Genomic DNA, 25,782 nt, shown 5'->3' with positions numbered 1-25,782 from the left:
GTAGAATGGATGAGAGTGTGGAGAGACTTGACAAAGGGAGACCAATTAGGTGCCTATTGGCACAGTCCAAGGAGAGGTGATAAGGGCTGAACCCCATGTGAATGGAGAGAAGGGGATGGATGTGAGAAATGTCATCAAAGTAGAATAGACAAAGTGTGGCATTTGTTTCTTAGAGGAAACAGGAGGTGCTAGGGCTTTCATGGAATAATAGTCTTCAGTAGGAAAGAGCTCAGACGCCATCTGGGACAATCCATACCTGGGCAAGAGTTATCAGGACAACACACCTGACAAGTGGGAAACCTTCGGTGAAGGGAAAGCCATCACCTCATGGGGAAAGCCTTTCTATTTGTACACAATTCTGACTGTTGGGACATTTTTCCTGACATCAAGCCTAGATCCACCTCTTTGCCACTTCCAGCCCTCATTCCTAGCTCTGCTCTTGGAGGGGAGGGGCAGCAGGAGGAGAGAGACATACCAGACCTTTAAATACTTGAAGACAGCTATCACACCCTGTCTAAATTTTCTCTTTTCCAAGTTAATCACACTCAGTTCATTCAAGGAATTTGAATCCTCAGAGAGTGACAAGTCTGGAAGGCTTCAGAGAAAAGTAAATGACTTTGACGGCCAAGAGTTGAACAAAGACCCATTCTTGTGAAAACTGCAGGTAGACCGAATTAGCTTATGCTGGCAAATGATGTATTTATGCCCAGTCTAGGCTGTGCCAACCTTGGACATAGAACATATTGTCAATGACGGATTGACCCTCCTTTGGGTCAATTGGCAGCTTTCTCTTTTTAGCTGTCTCAGAAATGCATTCCATGGGGAATGAGTGGGACAAGCAAGAGAGAGAGATTGAATAGGTTCTGCAATCAGAATATCTGGGTTCAAATCCTGTTTCTGACCTTTACTATTCATATGGCTTTGGCTAAGTCACTGTGACTCACCAGGCTCAAGTTTTCTTATCTGTAAAATGATTCATCTGCAATTAATGACAAGTCAAGTAAAAAAGCATTTATTAAACCCTTGCTATGTGCCAGGCACTGTGATAAAGACTGAGAATGCAAATATGATCAGAAAGAAAACCAGTCCTTACCCTTAGAGAGGTTACATTCTGATGAGAGGAGACAACACATAAAAACTGATGACTTGAGGCATCTCATTCAGTTCTGGATTTCTGATCCGATATTCCTTATGCTGTTATTCAGTTGTTTTTCAGTCCTGTCTGACTCTTTGTGAACCCATTTGGGGGTTTCTTGGCAAAGATGCTGGAGTGGTTTGCTATTTCCTTCTCTAGCTCATTTTACAGATGAGGAAACTGAGGCAAATAGGTTTAAGTGACTTGCCCAGGGTCACAGAGCTAATCAGTATCTGAGGCTGGATTTGAACTCAGGAAGATGACTCCATGCCTAGCATTCTATCCACTGTGCAACCTGGCTGCCTATATTCCTTGTGGAATACTGCAAAGCACATCCCTTCCCTTTGGTGGCCTGGCTCGTTCTAGTTCAATCCCTGAAGTCCCCAAAGAGGTAGAAATAGGACTGGTACAGAGCTTTGTATTGTAGTATTCCTATAAGAGAGTCCAGCCTCTTACTGAATTATTCAGGGTCCTGGGGACTCTTGGAGCAATGTGCTTGTAGAAGAGGCCGTTGCTGGGTCATGGAATGTATCAGATTTAGAGGCAGAAGCTCTCAGTTTGAGTCCTGCCTTTGCTGTATGATATGTGGTCATGTACAAGGCTCTTCCCTTTTCAAGGACTCAGTTTCCTATAAAATGAAGGAATTGAACTAGAATCCAGTATCTTGAAGCAGGTAGAACACTGAGCTTGTAACCAGAAGACCAGGGTTTGGATCCCCTTTCTGCTACATGTCACTTGAGTGACTTCTTGGGAAGTCATTTGTCCTTTCTGCACCTCACTTTCCTCATCAATAAACTGAAGGAGTTAGACTAGATGATCTCTAAGGCCCCTTTTATGCTGTAAATCCAATGACTCTCCAATATTTAACACGTTATGATCAATAGGTTTGTTAAAATATGGGGCTGGGTAGGAGGCACCTTGGGGATACACTTGGTGATAGTCATTAATCTCACTACTATCTGTCTTTTTGTCCCCTGCCCAACATCTAACCTTGAGCATAACCATATAAGATGAGATGATGGTGATACTATTTATTGGTATTTTAAATTCAGCACTCATCTTTATTATGATGAGTTAATTTTTAAGCACCTTATCAAGCACTTTGGTTGGGAAGAAATTATGATAGCAGCACACGGCTCATTGGGCCATCTTGAAAGAGGATGATGATAGGTGTGTTTGGAAAAACTTGTCCTCCCACCCTATTAAGGAGAATGAGATCATTAGAGTTGATTTCAAGTCAGAAAAGTGTAACTCACAAAAGCCAGTCAACAGCGATGATGATGGTGACATCTTCGGCTGGCAGGCCAACAGCACTCAGTACGATGACCATGGTGACTAGCCCTGCCTGGGGCACTCCCGCAGCTCCGATGCTGGCGGCTGTCGCTGTGACACTATGGCCAAAACATATACACAAGAAAAGGAGTTAGAAAAGTAATCTTTTTAAGGCCCCATCTTATACCTGACTGTTATTGCAGCCTCTTTCCCAAATCAAACCTAGTTCATGACTACTATGTGCGTGACTCTGTGGGGGCAAAGGAAGGAGAATAAGACCCTGTCTCTGCTCTCAAGCAGCTTATGGTCTATTAGAAGAAATAAGGCAAGTGGCATGAATGCCTACAGTGCAAGCAGAATATAGGTTATCAAATGGAGAAGACTTTTAGAGGAGAGGGAAATAACATCTTGCTGATGTGGTCAGAGAAAGTTTCATATTGTTGTTCAGTCATTTTTCAGTCATGTCCAAATCTTCAGTGACCCCATTTGGGGTGTTCTTGGCAAAGATATCAGAGCGATTTGCCATTTACTTCTCCATCTCATTGTATACATGAGGAACTGAGGCAAACAGGGTTAGGTGAGTTGCCCAGGGTCACACAGCTAGGAAGTGTGGCCAGATTTGTAATCGGGAAGATGAGTCTTTCTGACTTCAGGCCCAGCAGTCTATCCACTGTACCACCTAGATGCCCTGAAAGCTTCATAGCTTGGCCTTAAAGGAATTTGGCAATTAGTATCTCCCCTCTTGCCCCCTCCTCCCCTGAAAAAAAAGAATTTGTATCCCCAGAGCTTAGCACATAAGAAATGTTTAATAAATACGTTTCCTTTCATTCATTTGTTCATTTGGTAAAATTCACAAAATACTTTCCTAACAGTTCCATTGGATAATAAATGACAAGTATTATCCCTATTTTATAGATAAACAAACTGAGGCTCAGAGATGTGAATTGTTTATCTTGTCATGCAGCTAGTAGACAGGAAGAATTGTATGGGAACATCACAAGAAAGAGCACACAAATTTTTATACTTGAAACCACTGATGTCTTGATTTACTTATAAGGTGACCTTTGGGTGCCTGCATTGCTGTGAATTCTACCCAGTATACAGAAGTGTTTACTTAATGGCAAGTAATAAAAGTGAGTACAAGAGATAGTATAGAGTGAATAAAAGAAGGTCAAAGACAGATCTTTGGGCAACAGTCACATTAGGAGGAAAGGAAAAAAAAATGCAAAACAGAGATAGAGAAAGGATGGCAAGAAAAATAGGAGAGGCACACCTAAATCACAATGTCTCAGAAGTCATGAATGAGAAAGTGTCCAGAGAGAGGGAGGAACTTCATGTAAAATGCTACAAGAGAATGAGGTTGGGAAAAAGTAAATTGGATTTAGTTATGAGAAAGTCATTAGAATCTTGGAGACTGAACCTGGAGAGCAAATTAGAAAATAGAATGCAGTGTTGAAAAGTAGACACAGTTATAATAACAAAAATTAATAAGAACACTATTTATGAAGCACTTAAAAGTTTGCAAAGAGCTTTATGATTATTATCTCATTTACTCCTTATCACAACCCTGGGAGGTAGATTCTATTATTATCTCCATTTTAAAGATAAGGAAACTGAGGCAGATGGGCTAAGTTACTTGCCCAGGATGACACAGCTAGTAACTGTCTGAATCTGGATTTGAACTCAGGTCTTCCTGACTCCAAGTCTAGTGCTCTATCTGTGGAGAATTTCAGAGATCAAAGGCAGGTCTGGAGACTATTTAAATGAACCCTCACTTAATGGAGGATGGAGACTCTTTTTTATGACATATACAAGTAATCACAGCCACACTTTACTTAAAGGCTTCTAGTGAGGGGACCACATTGCCTTTCAAGATATTCCATCCTACTTTTGCCTACTTTTTCTAATGTTTTTTCCCTCTCATCTAGCCAGAATAGGCCTCTGTACAATTTCCTTGCATTTATTTGAGTTCTGCTCTCTGGGACAGGACAGGACAAGGTAGATTCTTCTTCCATCTGACTTGAACACATCTAGCTGATTTCCCCTAACTCCTCTCTTCTATAGGCTCAATATAACCATTTTTTCTCCAATGGATCCTATTACAGCATGTTTCAGAGGCCCCTCGACATTCTTGTCAGTTGGTCAACTAGGATTGATTAAGCACTTAGCATGTGCCAGGCAATGCTATTTAAGCACTGGGGATGATCTCCAGAAAGGCAAAAGTCCCTGCTCACAGTCTTAATTGGGGAATCCTTTGCCTTATCAATTCATTGCCTAAAATGAGGCCCCAGGGACTGCAGATGACACTCCAGATGTGGTTTGATAAGGGCAAAGTGCAGCAGTAATCTTCCATTTGGATACTCAGGGTAACCTTAGGTCTCACTAACTTTTTGGGGCTTCTAACTAGCACTATTGACCTATATTGAGCTACTCTGCGGTCTCCTAACCCACTGCTCTCCACCCCCAAGCTCCCTTCCAGAGGAAAGCCATACCTCTCCCATTTCATGTCTGTAAAGTTGATGTTTTTGAACCCAAGTGTAAGATTTTACATTTCTCCTTAGCAAGGAGGGCAGAAAGATGGGGAAGTGGATAGAGCACTGGAACTGGAGTCACCGAGACCTGAGTTCAAATCTGACCTTAGATATTCACTAGCTGTTTGAACCTGGGTTAAGTCACTTAACCTCTGTCAGCCTCTGCTTCCTCATTTGTAAAATAGAGATACTAATAGCACCTATCTCCTAGTGCTGCTGTGAAGATACTCGTAAAGTACTTTGCAAACCTTAAAACACTACCTACATACTATCAATTATTATTAATATATATGTATATAATTATTACATCTTACTAGATCCAGCTCATTTTTGTAGCCTGAAGAGATCTTTTTGGATTCTTACTCTGTTTTTCTTTTTCTTTTTTTTTTTTTTTTTTTAGTGAGGCAATTGGGGTTAAGTGACTTGCCCAGGGTCACACAGCTAGTAAGTATTAAGTGTCTGAGGCCAGATTTGAACTCAGGTACTCCTGACTCCAGGGCTGGTGCTCTATCCACTGCGCCACCTAGCCGCCCCTTTACTCTGTTTTTCAATGGATAAATTACCTCTCCATTTGTTACCAGCAAATATGATAAGAACACCTTTGATAAAAGGGTTAAATAGCACAAGAATAAAGGTAGATGTCTGGGTGTATCAATCCATTAATGGTTCCCTGCTTTCTTAATTAGTGAGTACCTTATATAGCAAATTGCATTCTAGGTGCATTCATGTTTCACTTCCCTCCTGAGCCATACTCTCCAGCCATCTGGCCAACCTCTCCATGCCCTCCTCTTACCATAATCAAATTAATACTGCCATTACTATGGGAAAGAACATGTCCATCTGTTCCACTATATTTATACTAACCATCCCTGTACCTTTTCAAACCACTCCCCTATATATGCTGCCACTACTGTTAGAATGTAAGCTTCTTGAGGGCAGGAAGCTTTGTATATGTATCCTGTAACGATTGGAATGACGCCACCTGCTGGAGACTTACTGTAGAAGAGTTCCGCCCATGAAGCGAAGGTCTTTGAGGGCAAGACCAGGAGTCTTTTCTTTGGAAAAGGAAGTGATGCGGGCTAGTGGGAGGAAGAAGGAAGAGACTAGCAAACTGTCTGGCTCTTTTTCCTGAGGACGCTGGTGGAGAGCGGGGCTAGAAATGTGCTCTCCCTTTAATAGATAGATGAATGTAGGCCTTTCTCTCTCTTTACCAAATTCTTATTCTCCTTAATAAATGCTTAAAAGTCTAACTCTTGCTTATAATTTATTGGCAACCACTCATTAAATAGTTTAGACAGTTTAGCTAGAATTTTAGCCCTTAACAATCCCTAATGCTTAACTCAAGACTTGATACATAGCAAGTGCTTAATGCCTTTTCATTTGTTCACTAGATCACACCTGTTCAGAATCCACCCATATCTTTCCATTTTGTTCATAAAATGAGAGACTATCAAATGCTTGGCTAAGATCTCAGAAAACTGTATCTAAGGAATTTCCCAACCTACTATATAGATTAATCTGTCTAGATATTTGTCTAGAAAGAGAAGATGAGAGCCTGAGTGGGTAATAAGGTCATGAGGTGGCTTTTTGGGCAGGGCAATGGGGGTTAAATGACTTGCCCAGGGTCACACAGCTAGTAAGTGTCAAGTGTCTGAGGCTGGATTTGAACTCAGGTCCTCCTGAATCTAGGGCTGGTGCTTTATCCACTGTGCCACCTAGCTGCCCCTGAGGTGGCTTTTTTTAAAGCATGAAAAAGACCTGGGCACGTATTTTGTCTAGTAGCAAAGGAGCCAGTCAAATGAGAAAGAATAAATATTAATGTGGGAACTTGTTTTTGGTTGGGTCCAGGGATTCCTAAGTCTGAGTCAGAGAACTGCATCCCCCGAATTGCCTCCCTCTTCGAACCACAGACTTCATATACACCAAATGATCAGGTATTTGACACTTCACTTCTACAAATCCTCAGATGAAATCCTCTCTACTTCTGAGCTTTCAGGAGCATGGTGTGGTAGAAAGAAAACACAGCTAGGAGCCAGGGATTTGAACTTTGGTTCTTTGTGCTAAGCTATGTAACCATGGACTCATCATTTGACCTCTTGACTTCCTCTTCTTTTTTTTTTTTTTAGTGAGGCAATTGGAGTTAAGTGACTTGCCCAGGGTCACACAGCTAGTAAGCGCACTTCATTTCTAAAATGGGTAAGATGAATAATTCTTAAACTACCTACCTCCATATGGCTCTTGTGGGGAAAGTATGAATCTTAAAGAGCTTTATATAGATATATTTTTATTATTGTATCACCAAGGTACTTTCCACACACAAATCTACACCACAAAGTTACACAATTTCAAGAGTCCTGCCAACACTGCTCAACTTGGTTACTTTCTGAGGCATGGCCAAACTCTGGGCTCTGGTTTGCCGCAATTTCAACAGAGCTTCCCTATTCCTGGTAGAGGGAGGTGACTTAGACTGAGCCCATAACAATACTGCTTTGCCAAAGGGGGTGGGTTTTGAGGCCACAACTGCATTTTAGACAGCTTTGGCTTACCAAGAAGGAAGCCGTGGTGTGTCAAGAATTAACCAGAAATTTGCTGTAGACTTAGGTTGAGGAGGGAACAGAGAGAGTACGTGAAGTCAAGGATTCCAATTTTGACCTCAGTCCTTCCCCCACAAAGTCCAGACATGTCACTTCCTTTGTCCTGAAACTCAACACTTTTAAGTGGTTTTTGCAGCTTCAGAGCAATTTACCTTTGACTCAGAGGTGTTATTTTTTAAAAGTTGAAGAAAACTAAACTTTTCAGAAGGCCCTTTTCATATCACCAGGTCCCATTTTAAAGAACAGGGACACTTAGGGATCTGGAATTTAATTCTAATTAATACGCATTTATGGAGAAGGAACCCTTGGACAAATGAAGGGTTCTGTGCATTGGAAGAGATAGAAAGATCATGGATCTTGTCACTAGTTTAGGATCAATCCTATGTAAAATTGTACTTGGGTAGAATTTATAGTTATTTCACAATACTATGGCACACAGAGTGAGTGACTTTCAGGAGGACCAAGTCCTGTGATGTCAAGAATGTTTTTTTGTTTTGTTTAGTTTTTTGTTTGTTTTTTTTTTGTGGGGCAATGAGGGTTAAGTGACTTGCCCAGTGTCTTACAGCTAGTAAGTGTTAAGTGTCAGAATTTGAACTCAGGTCCTCCTGAATCCAGGGCCGGTTCTTTATCCACTGCGCCACCTAGCTGCCCCTCAAGCATGTTTTTATTTGTTCTTCTATGAGGGCCTTAAATGTTTAATGGTTTTATAGTAATCTTAGGATTGTAGAGTTAGAGCTACAAGGGAGGGAGGAAGGAAGTGAGAGAAGGAAAGAAGAGAAGAAAATAAAGAAAGAAAGAAGAAGAGAAGGAAGGAAGGAAATTAGCATTAAATATCTACTATGAGGCTAGGCACTGTGCTAAACACTTTACAAATATTTTCTCATTAGATCCTAATAACTTTGGGAAGTGGGAGCTATTATGGTCCACATTTACAGTTGAAGAAACTGAGGCAGGCAGAGGTTTAGTGACTTGCCTAGGGTTACACTGTAAATAAATCTCTCAGGTCAGATTTGAACTTACCTCTTCCTGACTCTAGGCCCAGTGCATTATCCACTGAATGTCATGACCTTAGAGGTCATCTAGTCAAACCCCTTCACTTTATAGAAGAGAAAACTAAGGCCTAGAGGAATCAAATGACTCCCCCAAAGTGATACAGTTGAACTCAAGGCTTCTTGACTCCAAGTCTAGCATTGTCTCTACCATACTACCTACCTGCCTTAAGGAAGGGATGACAGAATCTAGAAGAGGAGGTGAACAAATTAGATTCGGGAAACAGTAAGCACTTACTACATGCAATATACACAAAATTTAGATTCTGAAGAGAAGTCAAGGAGCTTCCAAGTAGAACCAGCAATGAATTTTTAAACAATTACTATGGATCTCACACATTATTATTGGGCTAGCAACAGTGGCAACAGGGTATATCTTGGCTGTTTTGAATCTAAGCATGAGGCCTACTCTACAGTACTTAGGGTAAAAAATTAGAGGCACCTAGAACCAAAGTAACAGAGTAAGAGTGTCAAATGCTCAGAAGACACCTAGGTTTAAGGCCTGCCACAGAAGTAATATCATGTAAAAGGCCCCAATTTTCTCATCTAGAAAGCCATCTTTGAAGCCAGTTCAAAGAGTGCCAGACCTGAAGTTAGGAAGACTCACCTTCATGAGTTCAAATCTGGCTCAGCCACTTACTAGTTCTGTGACCCTGGGCAAGTCACTTAACTCTTTTTGCCTCAGTTTCCTTATCTGTAAAATGAATTGGAGAGGGGAGTAGAAAACCACTCCAGTATCTTTGCCAAGAAAACCCCAAATGGGGTCACAAAAAGTCTGATACAACTGAAAAACGACTGAACAATAAGAAACCAAGATGTCTGGGAAGGGGAAGGAGATGTTTGACTTAGTTTTAGACCCAGGAATTCAAGTCTATTACAGAAAAGGCTTGAGGGATTGTTTGGTCTAATATGGGTAGAACATGGGATACACCCTAGATTGTAATGAAGATTCTACTCTGAAATTAGTTATATTCTGAACCCATTCTTTCAAGTTTCGAGCAGAGGATGCCTTTGGATCAAACTGCAATGGCAGAGGTCTCAAGTTTAAAGGTTCCATTATATGTAGCTTTGGTTATTCTTGGGTATGAAGCTATGTAGATGGAGTAGAAGCCAAAGGAACTAATGTTTAATTGGAGAATACCCAACACCTTTGAGCTATCTTCACAAGTGCTTTCTGAGGGAAGCCATCTGACACCCTCACCTAATGGTGATTATCTGTCCAATGTCCAGATCCAAGTCATTGAGTTGTGCAATAAACACAGCAGCGACTGCTTCATAGAGGGCAGTTCCATCCATGTTGATTGTTGCACCAACTGGTAGAACAAATCTGGTGATTCTCTTGTCCACTTGGTTCTTTTCTTCTGCACAGCGAAAGGTAACAGGTAGGGTTGCTGAGCTGAACAAGAAAAAGAGAAACCAACTCATAGTTATGGAATGTCGGCCCTGTACTTCTTGAATATTGAGACCTTTTGCTTTTAGAAGTCTAACCTTTAAGAGTATAAAACATTAAACCTACCCTTCAATAATTTTAGGAAACAAAATTCAGAGTGCTAACTATACCTCCTACAAATACAATAAAACCCTTTAAAATTGTTTCATACCAGGAAAAGGGGAAAAAAAAAACATTTGGTAGGAGAGAAAATACATTCTCAGGTAGAGACACTAAGACTACTAATCATTTCTCAACCTAAAGGTTACCTCTAAAACAATAGCGTTTTGGCATCTACCATTACAAAATAGAGGAAGGGACAGATAGACAGAGATAAGATCCAGAGACTTTGGCTGCATTTGTTACCAAGAAAACAAAATATCATCATTTACCTGGAAGAGATCATGAGGGCTGTGAGCAGAGCCTGGGCCATCCCCATGGCAAACCGGAAAGGATTCTTTCGAACGACTAGGAAGTATATGAGTGGGAGGATTATAATGGAATGTATGGCAAGCCTGCAAACAAAGAGAGACAATTTTATAGATAATAACACTGGTGGGAGGATTATCTATTTTTACTGGGATAATAGATCCATCAAAGCATTAAAGTGTTTTGAATATGTGTATGTATGTGTGTATATGTGTATGTATATATCTTTGTGCATATAGAACCAGAACAATGATTTTATTGATGTGGGAAAAGTCTTAGTGTATGAAACTCCTTCCACTAATGCAGCTCAACAATTTATTAACTTATATTCTTAAAGATTTTCCTGGGGACACTTAAAAGTTAATTGATTTTCCCAAGGTTACACACCTAGTATGCATCAGAGACAGAATTTCAACCCAAGTCATCTTGGACCCAAGGCTATTTGTCAGTACAAAGTACAAATACTTCTTTCTATCTATATAGAAACGATGCTTCAGGTAAACATTTTCACATGCCTTATCTCACTTGATCATTACAACGACACTGGAAGTAGAGTAGTCCCCCGCTTCCCGCAATCCCATTTCTTGGATGAGAAAACTTAGGTGTGGAGGTTAGTTAAGCAACTTCCACAAGGTCACATAGCTGGTTAGTGGCAAGAACCAAGACTAAGGGTCCAGGTCTTCCAGACTACTTTTTCTACTCTCCCATATTGTCACCCAGACAGATATAGTCATAATGGCCTGAGGAAGACTTCAGGCTTTTGCTGAAGACAGTCACTGCTTTCAAAGACTCATATTTTGAGACTCTTCTTTGTGTCCCACTATCTAGCCCTTTTTAAAGAAAATGTCCTCATTTCAGCTAGACGAGGCAAGGAAAAGAAATAAGCAGATGACATACACAGAACAAAGTGATCATTTAAAAGCCTATAGCCTTTTAAAGTACATCCTTGCTTGTGCAAGGATGAATCAGCTGGAGAGTTCAGGATATAGTCATTAGATCTGAAGGCAGAGTTCTTAGCTTAGGCCTGAGAGCTTGGGGTTAATAATGATGATGATGATGAATTGCAGTAAGAGCTTCCAGAGAGGACAATAGGGGATAGAGAGCAGGCCATGAAGTAAAGAAGAACTGTGTTAAAATCTGTCTCTGCCCCATATTAGCCATGTGACCTACCATGGACAAATCATTGTACTGCAGGCAATAAATTGTAGATGGGTTGCTGATATGTATTTATTGGCAGATGGATGTTTGCTGCACACTAAGTATTCCCTATGCTGATAAATCACTGGTCCGGACAAAATTTTTAAAAAATAGCTCCTGTGTAATAGTGAGGTGGGACAGTGAGTAGTGTTAAACTTGAGTCAGGAAAATCTGAATTGAAATCCTGCCTCAGACAGTTATTAGCTGTGTGACCCTGATAAGTTACAGCCTTTCTTAGCATGAATTTCCTCATGTGAAAAATGGTGATAACACTCCCATAAAACAGAAGCCAATAGCAGAGTGGATTAAAAGCCAGAATCCTACAATATGTTGTTCACAAGAAACACATTTGAAGCAGAGAGATACACACAGAGTAAAGGTAAAAGATTGGAGTAGAGGGACAGCTAGGTGGTACAGTGGATAAAGCACTGGCCCTGGATTCAGGAGGACCTGAGTTCAAATCTAGCCTCAGACACTTGACACTTACTAGCTGTGTGACCTTGGGCAAGTTACTTAACCCTATTGGAGTAGAATATTATGCTTCAGCTGAAGTAAAAAAATCAGGGAGTAGCAATCTATCTCAGACAAAGCAAAAGCAAAAATGGATCTAATTGAAAGAGATAAGGAAGGAAACTACATCTTGCTAAAAGGTACCATAGATAATGAAGTAATATCAATACTAAAGATATATGCACCAAGTGGTATAGCATCCAAATTCTTAGAGAAGTTACAAGAGGAAATAGCAAAACTATACTAGTGGGGGATCTTAACCTTCCCCTCTCAGAACTATATAAATCTAACCACAAAATAAATAAGAAAGAAGTTGAAGAGGTGAATAGAATTTTAGAAAAGTTAGATATGATAGACCTCTGGATAAAATTGCATGGGGCTATAGAAAGGAATACACCTTTTTCTCAGTGGTACATGGCACATACTCAAAAACTGACCATGTATTATAGCACAAAAACCTCACAGTCAAATGTAGAAAGGCAGAAATAGTAAATGCATCCTTCTCAGATCATGATGCAATAAAAATTACATGTAATAAAGAGCCATGGAAAGATAGCTTGAAAATTAATTGGAAACTAAATAATCTCATCCTAAAGAATGAATGGGTCAAACAATAGCAAAATGATAACAATAGTGTCTGACTATTTGTTGTAAGGGCTGTTGTGAGGATTGAATGAGATCATGCAAAGTGCTTTGCAAAACAAAAATGCTATATAGAAATGCTAGCAATTGTTTTATTTTGTTTTCTTCCTGGAAGTTAAATGGCCCAGTGGACCTGGAATCAGGAAGACTCATCTTCCTGAATTCAAACCTAGCCTCAGACACTAGCTATGTGACCCTGGGCAAATCGCTTAACCCTGTTTGCCTTGATTTCCTGATCTGGAGAAGGAAATGGCAAATCACTCCAGTATCTTTGCCAAGAAAACCCCAAATGGGGTCATGAAGAGTAGGACGTGCCTGAAACAACTTAACAACAACATTGGTTTTTTTATATCACCTTTAAGTTCTTAGCCTTTTTTGGTAACATGGACCTCTTTGGTTATCTGGGGGACCCTATGTATACACACCTTCTCAGAAAAGTGTTTTCGAATGCATAAAATAAAATACATAGAATTACAAAGGAGACCAAATGTATTGCGACAATCATCAAGATGTCTTTAAAACAGCAAAAATTCATGGACTCCAGGCTAATAATTTCTCAAAATAGCTCTGTGAAGCAGTTAGTTATAATCCCCATTTCACAGATGAGGAAACTGAAATTCAAAGAGTTGGAATGACTTGTGGGAGGTTGGGGAGCCATCACTCAGTAAAATATAGCAATACCAACAGAGCAGCAATCATTCGAGCCATATTAAGACCTAGGTTTTCTTACAGTCCCATTAAAACCTAGCTTAAAGTGACAAAAGCACAATTTTACCATTGGTCAAATCACTACAAACTGTACCAGTGTGGTATTACGTGTTAGATCTTTAAGTGACACTAGTCCTGACCCCCTGAAGTCCTGTCTTGCAAAGAGCTGCCAATCTAGCCATATCTCCTCCACTCCCTGTTCCACAAGGTGGGGAGTAAAAGCATCAGTTTTTTTCCTACTATTTTCATTATTTCCCTCTACGAAATGAGGAAACTGGGGCTTAGACAGATAAAGTGATTTGTTTACATAGCTAATAAGGAATAAGTCTAGTTTCTCAAGCCTGGGTCCTAAATGCAAGGTGGCATGATTGCTAAAGTTAGGTTTTTGGGGAGCCGATCTCTGTACATGTTGTCTCCTCCTACACAGAATGTAATGAGGGTAGGGACTCTTTCCTTCTTTCTTTTTACTTTGTATCTCCAGTTCTTAGCTTAGTGCCGGGCACATAGTAGGTGCTTACTAAAATCTTCTTATTGAATTCGTAGAAACGGTTTAACAAAGATATTTGTTGAATTTCTATTGTAGGGCCTGCACTATGCTGGGGCCTAATGGGTGTAAATGAATGAATGAATGAATGAAGCATTTATTAAGTGCTTACTATGTGCAAAGGTTGGGAAACCATTGCTCAGTACGATATAGCAAGACTGAAAGACATTAAGATCTAGCTTGAATGTGTAGAATAGAACAGTAGAACTGGAAGGGATGTCAAAGGCTATTTGGTCTAAGATCCTCCTTTTACAGATGGGGAATCTCTGGGGTATAGTGAGAGGGAAGCGACTCACCTAAAGCCTTACAGCTAAAATAGTGGCATTTGTACTAGCCTAAAATTGTTTTCATTTATCACTGTGCAGAAGGAACTCATAGCAGAGATTGCAAACGGTCTCAAAAAACGACAAGGTAGATGGTACGATTTAACCTTTCACTCACAGTCTCACTTGTCTGAAGCAAAGATTTATAGGGTAGAAATGAACCTCTTTTTGGTTCGTGGAATGGGTGGTACACAACATGTGCTCTAATGAGAGGAACTCAGGCTTAAGAGCCAGGAGAAAGGCTTGGATGGGTCCCTGCTGTGTAGGGAAAGGGACCAGGATTGGATTTGTAATTTTACCGCTAGATCAGAGGCTAGAACCTCTCTCTACCAACATAGGCTGATACCTTCTCTGCAATTTAGAGTCTCAGAAATTGCCCAGAGCACTGAAATGTTTAAGTGACTTGTTCCAGGGTCACAGGCCAGTGTGTGTGAGTGGAGGGATTCAAACTCAGGTCTTGCTAGATCGGGTCTCTTATACCATGCTGGTTCTCTTTCCGTATGACCTCATGTACATAATTTTGTTTTGTTTTGTTTTTTTGTTTTTTTGCAGGCAATGGGGGTTAAGTGACTTGCCCAGGGTCACACAGCTAGTAAGTGTCAAGTGTCTGAGGCTGGATTTGAACTCAGGTACTCCTTAATCCAGGGCCGGTGCTTTAACCACTGCGCCATCTAGCTGCCCCTTCATGTACATAATTTAACCACTAAAAACCTCAGTTACCTCATCTTGAAAATGGAGATATAAACCTCAGTGAATTATTGTGGAGATAATGCTTTTGTCAAAGACTGTAGAACATGAGCATATTGGCATGGCAGGTACAATAGCCCAGAGTGCATTACAGGTCTTAGAAATAGAACTAAGCCCTAGAAGACATTTGGATAGCCAAGAGATGCCAGGAGTGAGATGAATATTTCCTTATAAAGTCCCTAGAACTCCACAGGATGTTCTCAGAGAATGATTTCTGAGCAACTGGGAGGCCACAAGCAAGAAAGTCTGGTACAGCTCATTCTCCCCAAAGCCAGCAATTAGCACAGCATAATCCATTTCCAATTTAGCAATTAAAAAGCAGATCCAGAATCTGCTTATCTTAGAATTCTCTCTTTATAAATAGCCAGTAGGGGTAATTAAAAAAAAATCCTGAGAGTTCATAGGATCTAGAGCTGGACATGCCCTGTGAGATCTTTAGTCTAAGACCCTTATTTGGCAGAGGAGGAAACTGAGGCATAGAGATGTCATCATGTTATCATTGATTTTGAATTGGAAGAGACCTTAGGGAGTGTCTAGTTGGACTCTTTATTTTATAGATAAAGAAGCTGAGGACAAGAGAAATGTGAAGCGACTTCTAAAAGGTCGCCCAAGGTTGTCCCTGAACCCAGGACCTCTGATTCTAAGTTCAGAATGCTTTCTCTTGCTATATACCATCTGGACTTGTCAAAGATCACATAGGCAGTAAACAGCAGCAGCAAGATTCAAGTCAAGCCTTCTGACCTCCAGATGAAGGACTTCTCCCAATGTACAATGGTACATTGTCAGTAGCAATCTTTCCCACCCCCACCTGAGCCCCACCCCGTCCAAAGACTGACATACCCACTGAGCACTGTGGCCATGTACAGCCCCAGTTTGCGAAATATTTCCCAGTCTTCAACTTCGATGATCTTCCCAGCAATCAGAAACAAAATGCCCAGTGGCATATACCTAGAATGTGAGAACCACAGAGAGAGGAAAAGAAATGATCTCTGATGAAACTTTAAAAAAATCACATTCTGCAGTAACACAGTAAAAGTCTAGCTAGGCTATTGGTAGAGAGAGGACAGGATGACTTCTAAAGTCTCTTTCCTGCTCCAGAGAGCAGAGTACTCACCACCACCAGTTCATCCATTTGTATCTGGAAGGGCCCTTAGGGAACACCTGGACCAAACCCTTCACTTTACAAATGAGGAAACAGAGGCAGAGGAGGAGGACTCTAGTAACTTGCTCAAGGTTATACAAATTAAGGAAAAGAGGCATGATTTGAACCCAGGTCCTCTGACACTGTCTCTTACTCCTTCCCTTAATTAGGTTAGGATGACACAGTTGGTTTTCCTTCATGTTCATAGACTATACCTAGCCAGTCACCTCATAAATGCATGCTCTTGATAACAAGGGGGAACTGGATAAGGAAGGCAGGAAGGAAATAAGCATTTTAAAGCACTACTATGTGCCAGACACTTTACAAAATATTATCTCATTTGGTCCTTGCCCCTACCCCCCCACACCCCCATTTTACAGATGAGGGAACTGATGCAGACAAAGGTTAAATGATTTGCCCACGGTCATAGAGCTAGTGTTTGAGGCTGTATTTGAACTCAGCTCTTCCTAACTCTAGGAATAACACCCTATCCACTATGATACCTAGCTGCCTCAAATTCAGGATGATGGTCCCAAAACATTGGATATGCATTTATTAAGTACCTCCTGTGTTCAATATTATATTAAATGCTGGCAAACATAGATGAAAAATGACACGGGCTCTGCCTCTGGAGAACTTCTAGTCTAATGATGTGTGGGGGGCAAGTAGGATAAGTAAGTGCATGGTGGAAAGATATTCATTTATATTGCACATATCTTAAATGCACCCACTGATTTATGTGCTGTATTTCCCCATTAGAATGTAAGGTCCCTGGGGCAGCTAGGTGGCGCAGTGGATAGAGCACCGGCCCTGGATTCAGGAGGACCTGAGTTCAAATCCAACCTCAGACACTTAACACTTAACTAGCTGTGTGACCCTGGGCAAGTCACTTAACCCCAATTGCCTCACACACACACAAAAAGAATGTAAGGTCCCAGTGAGCAGTGACTGTTGTTGCCTTTCTTTGTATTTCTAGTGCTTGATATTGAACCTGGCACATAGTAAACACTTAGTGTACTTGTTAGCCGACCTGCCAACAGAGGTGAGGGAGTGCTGGGCATGTGTTACAGAGAGAAGTATTGCTTTCACCTGGGGCTGGAGTGAGAAGGGAAGGGATCAGATTCTAATGCTCTCAAGTTTATTTTCATTATTAGAGAAAAAAGATGCACTTGGGAAGGCCATCCATGGGTGCTCATTAGCTTTGGGTGGTCCTATCTTAGAAAGAATTTCACTGACATTTTTCCATATCAACAGAAAGAATGGACACTAATAGAATGGAAGACCCAGGTAAGATGTTCCCAGAAGCAGGACTCAGAAGGGAGTTCAGAGGTCATCCAGTCCAGCCTGCCTCATTTGACAGATGAGGAAACTGAGGACTGAAACTAAATTCTGCGTGGTGAGGCAGTGGGTCTTTGGATGGAAGAGAGATAGTGATAATGGTGAGAGTCATCTGGGCAAAGAAAAGGAAGTGGAGGGCAGGGGCAGCCATTTAGCTAAGACAGGAAAACTGTTGTTGCATAACTTGGCTGAAAACTCATCCAAGACAGCTGATGCTCACTGTTGTTAGTAAGGGCTTGTCTCTTTCTAAATAAGGACACAGTTTGCCTCAGCAGAGACTGGATCCTTTCTTAAAAAAATAAAGAAAAACAGGTGACAACTGAAGAAAGACTTAGAGGTTTCTTGCAAATCATATTTGTGTTGCATGTGACATTTACATGCTGAAAGGCTGAAAGCCAAAATTAGTCTCAGTCATCTGATAGATTCTGTGAATGAAAAGTAAGAATGCAATGGGGCCTCTTGCAGTCCTTTGGCAGATGTGGAAACTGAGGCATAGAGATGTCATCATGTTATCATAGATTTTGAATGGGAAGAGATTCTTAGGGGCCATCTAGTTGGACACTTTATTTTATAGAGAAAGAAACTGAGGACAAGCAAAAGGTCACCCAAGGTTGTTCCCGAACCCAGGACCTCTGATTCTAAATCCAGAATGTTCTTTCTTGCTATATACCATCTGGACTCGCCGAAGATCACATAGGCAGTAAACAGCAGTGGCAAGATTCAGGTCAGGCCTTCTGACCTCCAGATGAAGGGCTTTGTCAGTAGCAAAAGTAATTAAAGAGCAGATCCATTATCTTAGAACTCTCTCTTTATAAGTAGCCAGGAAGGCTAATTTTAAAAAAAATTCATGGGAGTTCTTAGATTAGATGATCTCACGGGGCCTGTCCAGCTCTAGAACCTAAGACCGTCATTTGGCACAGAACCTCAGGAAGAAGACAAGTTCTAACCTCTACCTACCGGCAAAGTCAGGGACTAGCTTCCAGGTACTAGAATGGAGTAAAGTTCTACTTCCTATGGATGTGGAGCTCGGGAAGGTAGGTCAGAGATAGTAAACCTTTAGGAATCATTGTGTGCAAACTGTTTGAAATGAAATATTTTTGAATCATTCACCCCTTCCCCTATCACCAGAAGACAGAGCAGGGCTATCACCATATCTAGGTAATAAAACACTTGTCTAACTCTACCAAATCATGCTCGCTCCTCTCTTGCACCCCCATTTTTGCCAATTAAGAAAGAGTTATCCACCATTCCCCCCCTTATAGATAGATATAAGTGGCTTGCTTAGGGGCTTTTCTATATGAATAACCTAGATGGTTGGCCCTGCCACTTCCATGCTTTGTTCATATATTGGTTACAGAAGTGGAACAGGGCTGCCCCTAAGGGTAGAAGGTGCCCCTTAATTGGAGGCCTTCAATCAAAGGCTGGATAACCTCTGGTTGGATATAGGTATAGGTTGGCTGTTGAGATCTACTCCACCTCTGGAAGCCCATGATTCTGTGATTTAACTGTGGGGTGAATGCATGGCAGACACTTACAAGGGAGTAAACCAAGTTGATAACTTGGAGCAGCTTTCTTTCCTGACTGGCCAGGATTACTTCATGCTGTCCCTATCTTCCTCTCAAACTATTTCCTAAAAATTTGCCTCACGTGCAAATTCTGATCACAATTTCGCACTTTGTTTATGAAGGCCATTCTGCAAATGAAATTCTAGGTTTTCATGGCACAACCTTAAAATAACATAGGAGGGTAACCCTTATTCCTGTGACATCGTCATACAATGTTAACAGATGGATTGTCCAGGGTAAAATGCTAGCTTGCCCATGTTCCTCCCTGTGCTCAAGCCCTTCCCCAAAGTTTCATCACAGTGCAGACATGACTCAAATCCAGGATTTTTTTTTTAGTGAGGCAATTGGGGTTAAGTGACTTGCCCAGGGTCACACAGCTAGTAAGTGTTAAGTTTCTGAGGCCAGATTTGAACTCGGGTACTCCTGACTCCAGGGCCGGTGCTCTATCCACTGTGCCACCTAGTTGCCCCCAAATCCAGGTTTTAAAAAACAATCCCAGTGGGGCACAAAGCAGAAAGGATTCAAGTGTGGGTCTAGAAATGGAGAACATGTCTGAAGATTGGCCTCACAGAGTCTCATCACCAGAAGGGTGGCCACTAGGGTAGGAATTTTAAAAATTCAATTCAAATGATGGGACCATGCACTAAGGGAGACATGGAAGGGGTCGGGATAATGACATACTGCTAGGAACACAGCTCCTTGGAGTATAGAAATAGGTATATTACTCAGGCATAAAGAGCTTATCTATTGGAGAGAAAAATAAACCTCTTACTTCAAAGCCTTTTTTGGGAAAAAAATGAAAGCCAGACAAAAATTAAACAGAGCCCTCTTACCACATAATGATCTGAACGATTTGCATGGTAGCATCATTGAGTGCATTGAAGAAGTCCACCAGAACTTGCCCTTTTTCTCCCATTTTCCCAATAACGAGTCCAAACACAAGGCAAAAGACAATCAATCCCAGGACATTTATGCCATCTGTGTATGTGCCCACTATTTTGTAATCTTTCGTTTTGTTCTGTGGAAGAAAGCCAAGGAAATACCAGTGAATGATAGTGAGACAGCTCGCTTGGATGATCTCTGACATGAAACGATATTGCCAGGGGCAGCTAGGTGGTGCAGTGGATAAAGCACCGGCCCTGGATTCAGGAGGACCTGAGTTCAAATCCGACCTCAGACCCTTAACACTTACTAGCTGTGTGACCCTGGGCAAGTCACTTAACCCCAACTGCCTCACACACAAAAAAAAAAGAAAGAAAAAGAAAGGCAATATCATTTTTTTTTGGTGGGGCAATGAGAGTTAAGTTAAGTCTGTGCAGCACGTACAAGGGTTATCTCTGTTTTACAGTAGAGGAAACTGGGGCTCAGGGTCAGCGACCTGCCCAGAGTCATACTTGGAGCCAGTACTGGAATCTCAAAATCCTTAATCCAAGAGTATTAATGAACAAATAACATTTCTATCTCCTACTCCCTCCAATTTCTCAATGGTTCTCTACTGGTAAAGGAGAGCAACTAATTATGAAAATGACAGTACATTTGAAATGGCAGTCGTCATGATGGCTGTCACGGTTTCTCCTGTGCTGTTCATATCTCCTTCACTTGAAGGTTTCAGCTCCTCACGTGTGGTTTTGTACTGCAAATTGGTAAAAAAAAAAGATTTTTAAACTTGGCTAAATGAGAATAAACGAAATTCTGGCCATAAAATTGAATAAAGGTAGCAGCTATCATTGAGCAAACAAGTAATAGACATCCATGAAAATCCTGCCTGAGTCAAATGGTGATTATTTCATGACATTACATATTTTAGTCTTTTAAGGTTTTTAAGGTTTACAAAGCATCTTTTTTCACAATAACCTTATGAGATAGGTAATGCACCATGTCTATTTTATAGAGGAGGAAACTGAAGTTCAGAGAAGCCCACTGTCATACAGCTTGTAAAGTCAGGTTGGAAAGTATGCAACCACAGAAGGGGTGAAACCGAGACACTCTCTGAAATCAATTCTGATTTTTATTTATTTTGAAGATTTCTTCAATGGCTATTTTAATAGTTGTAGAAAAGAGTAGTCCAAAGGGTTAAAAATTTTAACTAAAAAGATCAAACCACCGAGTCCCACAACCTCCATTCAAAAATTGTTCTCCTTTTCAAATTTTCAAAGATAAAACTAGGAACAAATATATAATACAATATTAAAGTAGAGGTTTAAATCCTAGTCCTAACCATTTTGTTGATTATTTTTTTAAATGAAAAAAAAAGTGGTCATTTGATTTATACTTCCATCATGGTCTAGGCTATATTAATTGTGTATATTGTCAATGGAGATAAATGATACAAGTATGTGAGGTTTTTTTATAGGCAATTCAGTATGTCTGTTCTCAGAATCAGACTTCATAGTGTCAAAGAATTGCAGAGTTGAAAATGACATCAGCAGTCATTAAGACCAAATTCTGAAGAAGAAACCTCTCTGCAATATCTCTGATGAGCAGTCATCTAACCTTCATCTGAAGACCTTTGGGACTAGGGAACCCAGTACTCTCTGAGGTAGCTTATTCTACTTCTGAATAATTCTGTTAGAATGCCCCCCTTTTTTTAAAAAAAATATTAACCTACAATGTACCTCTCTAATTTCCCATTATGCTTTTCAGTTTTGCTTTCAGTAGCCAAGTATAATAAGCTATCTCTCTTCCCTGGGACAATCCTTCAAATACTCGACTGAACTTGCTGTGTCTCTTCTCTCCCCTCCCCAATTCTTTTCTTCTTCAAGCTGAGCTAAACATCCTCAATTTCTTTAACTGATCCTCTTAAGGTAGGTATGGTTTCCATTTCCTTTGCTATCATGGTCACCTTTCATTTAAAAAACCCCTGTGTTTCATCAAGTCTGTGGCACATTGTACATAGGGGAAAGAAGAACCCGAGGAGTAGTTACATTAGGCATAAAGCTTTACTGTAACTGAACGAGGCACATGAGGAAATTCACAAATGATCTCTGTGCTGAGTCTGCAAAGACACCTTTGGAAGAGGCATGGTTCCATGCACCAGAGGTCAGCACGCAGCAATGTAATTGGCCATTTTGTTGGTGAACATAGAATGTTCTGTTCACTTAATCTATGCAAATGAATGCAGCAGTATGTGATGGACCCAGCTGTATAAATGCAAAAATAAACAAGAGAACAAGCCTGGAAATATATGGGGTGAATGGACTATTCAAATGATTTCCCAAAGAAAAGCTCAGCTCTGCTAAATGAGCGAACAGAGTTGCTTGCACTGAGTGAGACAGTGTTCAGAAGACTGAATCACTGGGAATGCTAAGTACAAGCTCTGTGGCATAAGATTTCCCAACGGTGGAAGAAAAGGAAGATGGGAGGGAAGAGCTAACTTGTTCATTGCATTTCTGTACTTTACATTATATATTATATATAAAGCTCTTATACATGCTAATGTATTTTTCTATATATTACTACACATGCTATTCTTTATTTGATTGTATTTTTTTTTTCAAAGAAGGAAAGCCTAAAGCTCTTCAGTGTTAAATCACAGTCCTCCAAGACTACTAGCTAGATGCCCAACTTCTTCCTCCTTAGATCTGCTGGGAGAGAAAGAGGAGGGAGGAGAGGGTGTAATACATGCTAGGCACAGTATCCCATTTTCTCAGCAGTGTGACTCACAGGGTAGAAAGGAGTTCCATTCCTGGAATTGTGGACTGGCATCCACAGAAATCCAGAGAAGGGAGCTCCTCTGTAGTTTGAGAACATCCCAAGAGCTCTTGCTCATGGCCACAGTTTGGGCTGGGTTTTTGAAAGGGTTGTTTCCTGGACCACACTGGGACAAAATTAAATTTAATCGAGGGGAGAAGGAAGAAAGCAAAGTTCACAGTAGTCATCAATATTACCTGCTGAAAACAGGCTTGGACGAGATTCTCAGGGAACATATTCCTGTTGGAGACATGTAACACAGAACTAGGTTATGGCAAGAAGAATTTTTGTGTATCTTCAATAAGCTGATAAAGTTTAATTAAATAACCTAAATAGCACTTTTAAATTTTGTAAATTATACATTTGGATCATATGGGGCCCTCTGTCCCCCACCCCAGCTTCTTATCTGAATACTTCAGCTCTCTATTTGATTTTCTTTAGGTCAACAAGCATTAATTAAGTGCCTACCACACATGCCAGGCACTGGAGAAACAAAGACAAAAATGAAACAGGCTCTGTTCCCAAGGAACTTAGGTTCTACTGGGGCTATTACGTGCACACATTATATTATTGACTGCATCACCAGGGACAATGCAAGATCTTTGAGGTCAAGAACCGTTTCTTATGTTTCTTTGTATTCCCAGTTCTTAACACGAGTGCCTGACACATAGTTGGCACTGAATTAATTGATTGATTGGTGCTATTTACAGGTTTATGTAGTGTATTTTTCTTGCCAAATTTAAAATATATTAAGATTTGTTTTCTTAAATATATTTAGAAGCTACAGATAAGCCTTCTTGGACCTGCTGGGAGAGAGATATCTGCAGAAAAGAAAAGATAGACAACTTGAGAGAAGTTTACATATTTTATAGAAGCACCATTGGCATATAATTTAATGTATTGATTATCTTATTATTCTGATCTATAATTCTCAATGGAATAGGTTCGTTCTCTGTATTGTAAACCTTCAACAGGAGGCATGCTTTTGTTGGTTCATCTCCTAAATGAAATCAACATTGTTATCTCTCCACCATTCTTCCTCGAAGCAAAGCAACAACTTACCTGATCAGGTCTAACATGGCATCCACTGTACTGACTTCAGGGGTGCTGCCTGTCCTGTCAAACTGATCAGATTTCTGGGACACACCGGGCTTGATGCTCACTACCAGCACGACACCTATGACCAGTGATAAATTCCATATCATAGTCAGAACCTTTTAGAATATATGGATCTCCAGTGGGTCACTCTGAAACTCAAGAGGTGTCTATATGCCCTACACTAGGTTTCCAGGAAAGATAACCACTGGGGATCTTAAATTACAGTCTAAGCTAAGAGGTGGCTTTTGATTAGAGTGTCTAGAACTTATACTCCTGTCTGCTAAAACAGTATCTGCCTAAACTTTTGGTCCTCTTTAAAGGAGTAAACAGATGGGATTAATTCTATCTTTGAAAAAAGCTGGATTGGCTTGGCTTGTATCTCCTAAATGCTTCTGGAAGCACCTGCTGACAAGACAATTCCTTTTCTTCTCCTTGGCCCATGAAGCTAGATTTAGCAGGTGGGAGCATGAATCATTTTCCTTTCCAGGAAGCTCTTTCAAGAAGGTGGCTTGAATTGTGTGATGTTGGCAGCAGAAAGGGATAAAAAAGCATATCAACTGCTATGTGAAACCTCATTAATTCAGATTGTACTAATTTTGTCTTTGGGGTATTCAGATGCAGAATGGGCTCAAGTTTACCTTTGTCACAACCCTTTGATTCTCATTCCTCTTACAAGCTAAAAAAGATACTGTATTTTTGCTCAGGAAAGTAAAAGCATAAGTATATCTGCAGAAGAGAAAAGATGGACAATGAACCATTGGCAGACGATTTAATGTCAATCTGCAATGATTCTTATCTATTTATCAAAACAGTACTCTCAGAGATTTATCTACATTTAACACCTTGTTCCACTTGGCCCCCTAGTTTCATTCCCTTCATTTTTTTTTCTCACAATGGAAACCCATATAAATGCAATGTGTATTAATCTTTATCAACAGTATTTATGACTAATGGCTTAGACCAGCAAGAATATATAATCATATTTTGATGTTTTTAAAAAGAGCAAAAATATAAATGGTTAGGACTCAGTATATTAATATATACTAAACTAAAGTTCAAATCTTCATTTTAATATATATTGTTCTTCTTAAAGCTACGACGTTCAAAGATGAAGCACTACTATGTGCTAGGCATTCTTGGCACTAAGGACATAAAGAAAAAATTCTGTTACTTCCCTTAAGTTTATATGATATCGGGGAGATATATGCACGTTTAAATATATATTAAATAAGCACATAAATACAAGGTAATTTGTAGGGGGAGGAACTAGTTGCTGGGGTGGGGCAAGGAATAGGAAAGGCCTCATATACAAGGTAATGCTTGAACTAAGGTTTGAAGGAAAGTAGAGGAAAAAAAAGTTGATAAAAAGGGAATGATAAGGAGATAGTGTGAGCTCCAAAGGGTCTGTGGATAGATTTCATGGGGTCTGTGAACTTAGATGGGGAAAAATCCATCTTTATTATCACCAACTTTCTTAACTGAAATTTAGTGTTTCAAAAAACATTCTGAGTAGGGGTTCACAGGTTTCATTTGACTACCAAAGGGGTCCGTGACTCAAAAAGGTAAGAATCAGAGGACCTAACTCTTTGCATCTCTAACAATAATTGCATGAAAAGTTGGCAAGTAACTTCCTGGTTCCTCAGTTTCTTTTTTTGTAAAATGAAGAGATTTGGACTAGCTGGGGAGGTCTGTTTTAGGTCAAGATCTATGACCCTATGAATGAGAGTCTACTTCCTCACTGTGTCATGGATATGGCCTTGGGTTTCTACTTTTATCAAAGTGGAAAGGTTTTGCATATAGGCCAAGTGATGAACTTGGATCTTTGTCCAAGGACAAACCC

The 25,782-nt window shown here is 40.4% G+C and overlaps 1 protein-coding gene across 2 annotated transcripts in view; it reads right to left on the bottom strand.

The window, feature by feature from the left end:
- The window catches only part of SLC1A1 (solute carrier family 1 member 1), a 116,302-nt gene that overhangs the window by 5,613 nt on the left and 84,907 nt on the right, over positions 1–25,782 (bottom strand). Inside the window, exons 4-11 of one of the 2 annotated variants that reach the window (XM_043978063.1) lie at positions 23,907–24,021; positions 23,042–23,084; positions 20,689–20,787; positions 19,988–20,172; positions 15,951–16,058; positions 10,403–10,525; positions 9,783–9,977; positions 2,392–2,526 (exon numbers count right to left, since the gene is read on the bottom strand). In XM_043978063.1, coding sequence (XP_043833998.1) covers positions 2,392–2,526; positions 9,783–9,977; positions 10,403–10,525; positions 15,951–16,058; positions 19,988–20,172; positions 20,689–20,787; positions 23,042–23,084; positions 23,907–24,021 — 1,003 coding nt within the window. The remainder of the gene's footprint in view (positions 1–2,391; positions 2,527–9,782; positions 9,978–10,402; positions 10,526–15,950; positions 16,059–19,987; positions 20,173–20,688; positions 20,788–23,041; positions 23,085–23,906; positions 24,022–25,782) is intronic. The other variant, XM_043978064.1, reaches the window with a different exon arrangement.

The sequence above is a fragment of the Dromiciops gliroides genome, chromosome 1 (assembly GCF_019393635.1).
Source record: "Dromiciops gliroides isolate mDroGli1 chromosome 1, mDroGli1.pri, whole genome shotgun sequence".
Taxonomy (NCBI): domain Eukaryota; kingdom Metazoa; phylum Chordata; class Mammalia; order Microbiotheria; family Microbiotheriidae; genus Dromiciops; species Dromiciops gliroides.
Note: the sequence above shows the minus strand (reverse complement) of the source record. Positions and strands in the feature narration are given on the sequence as shown.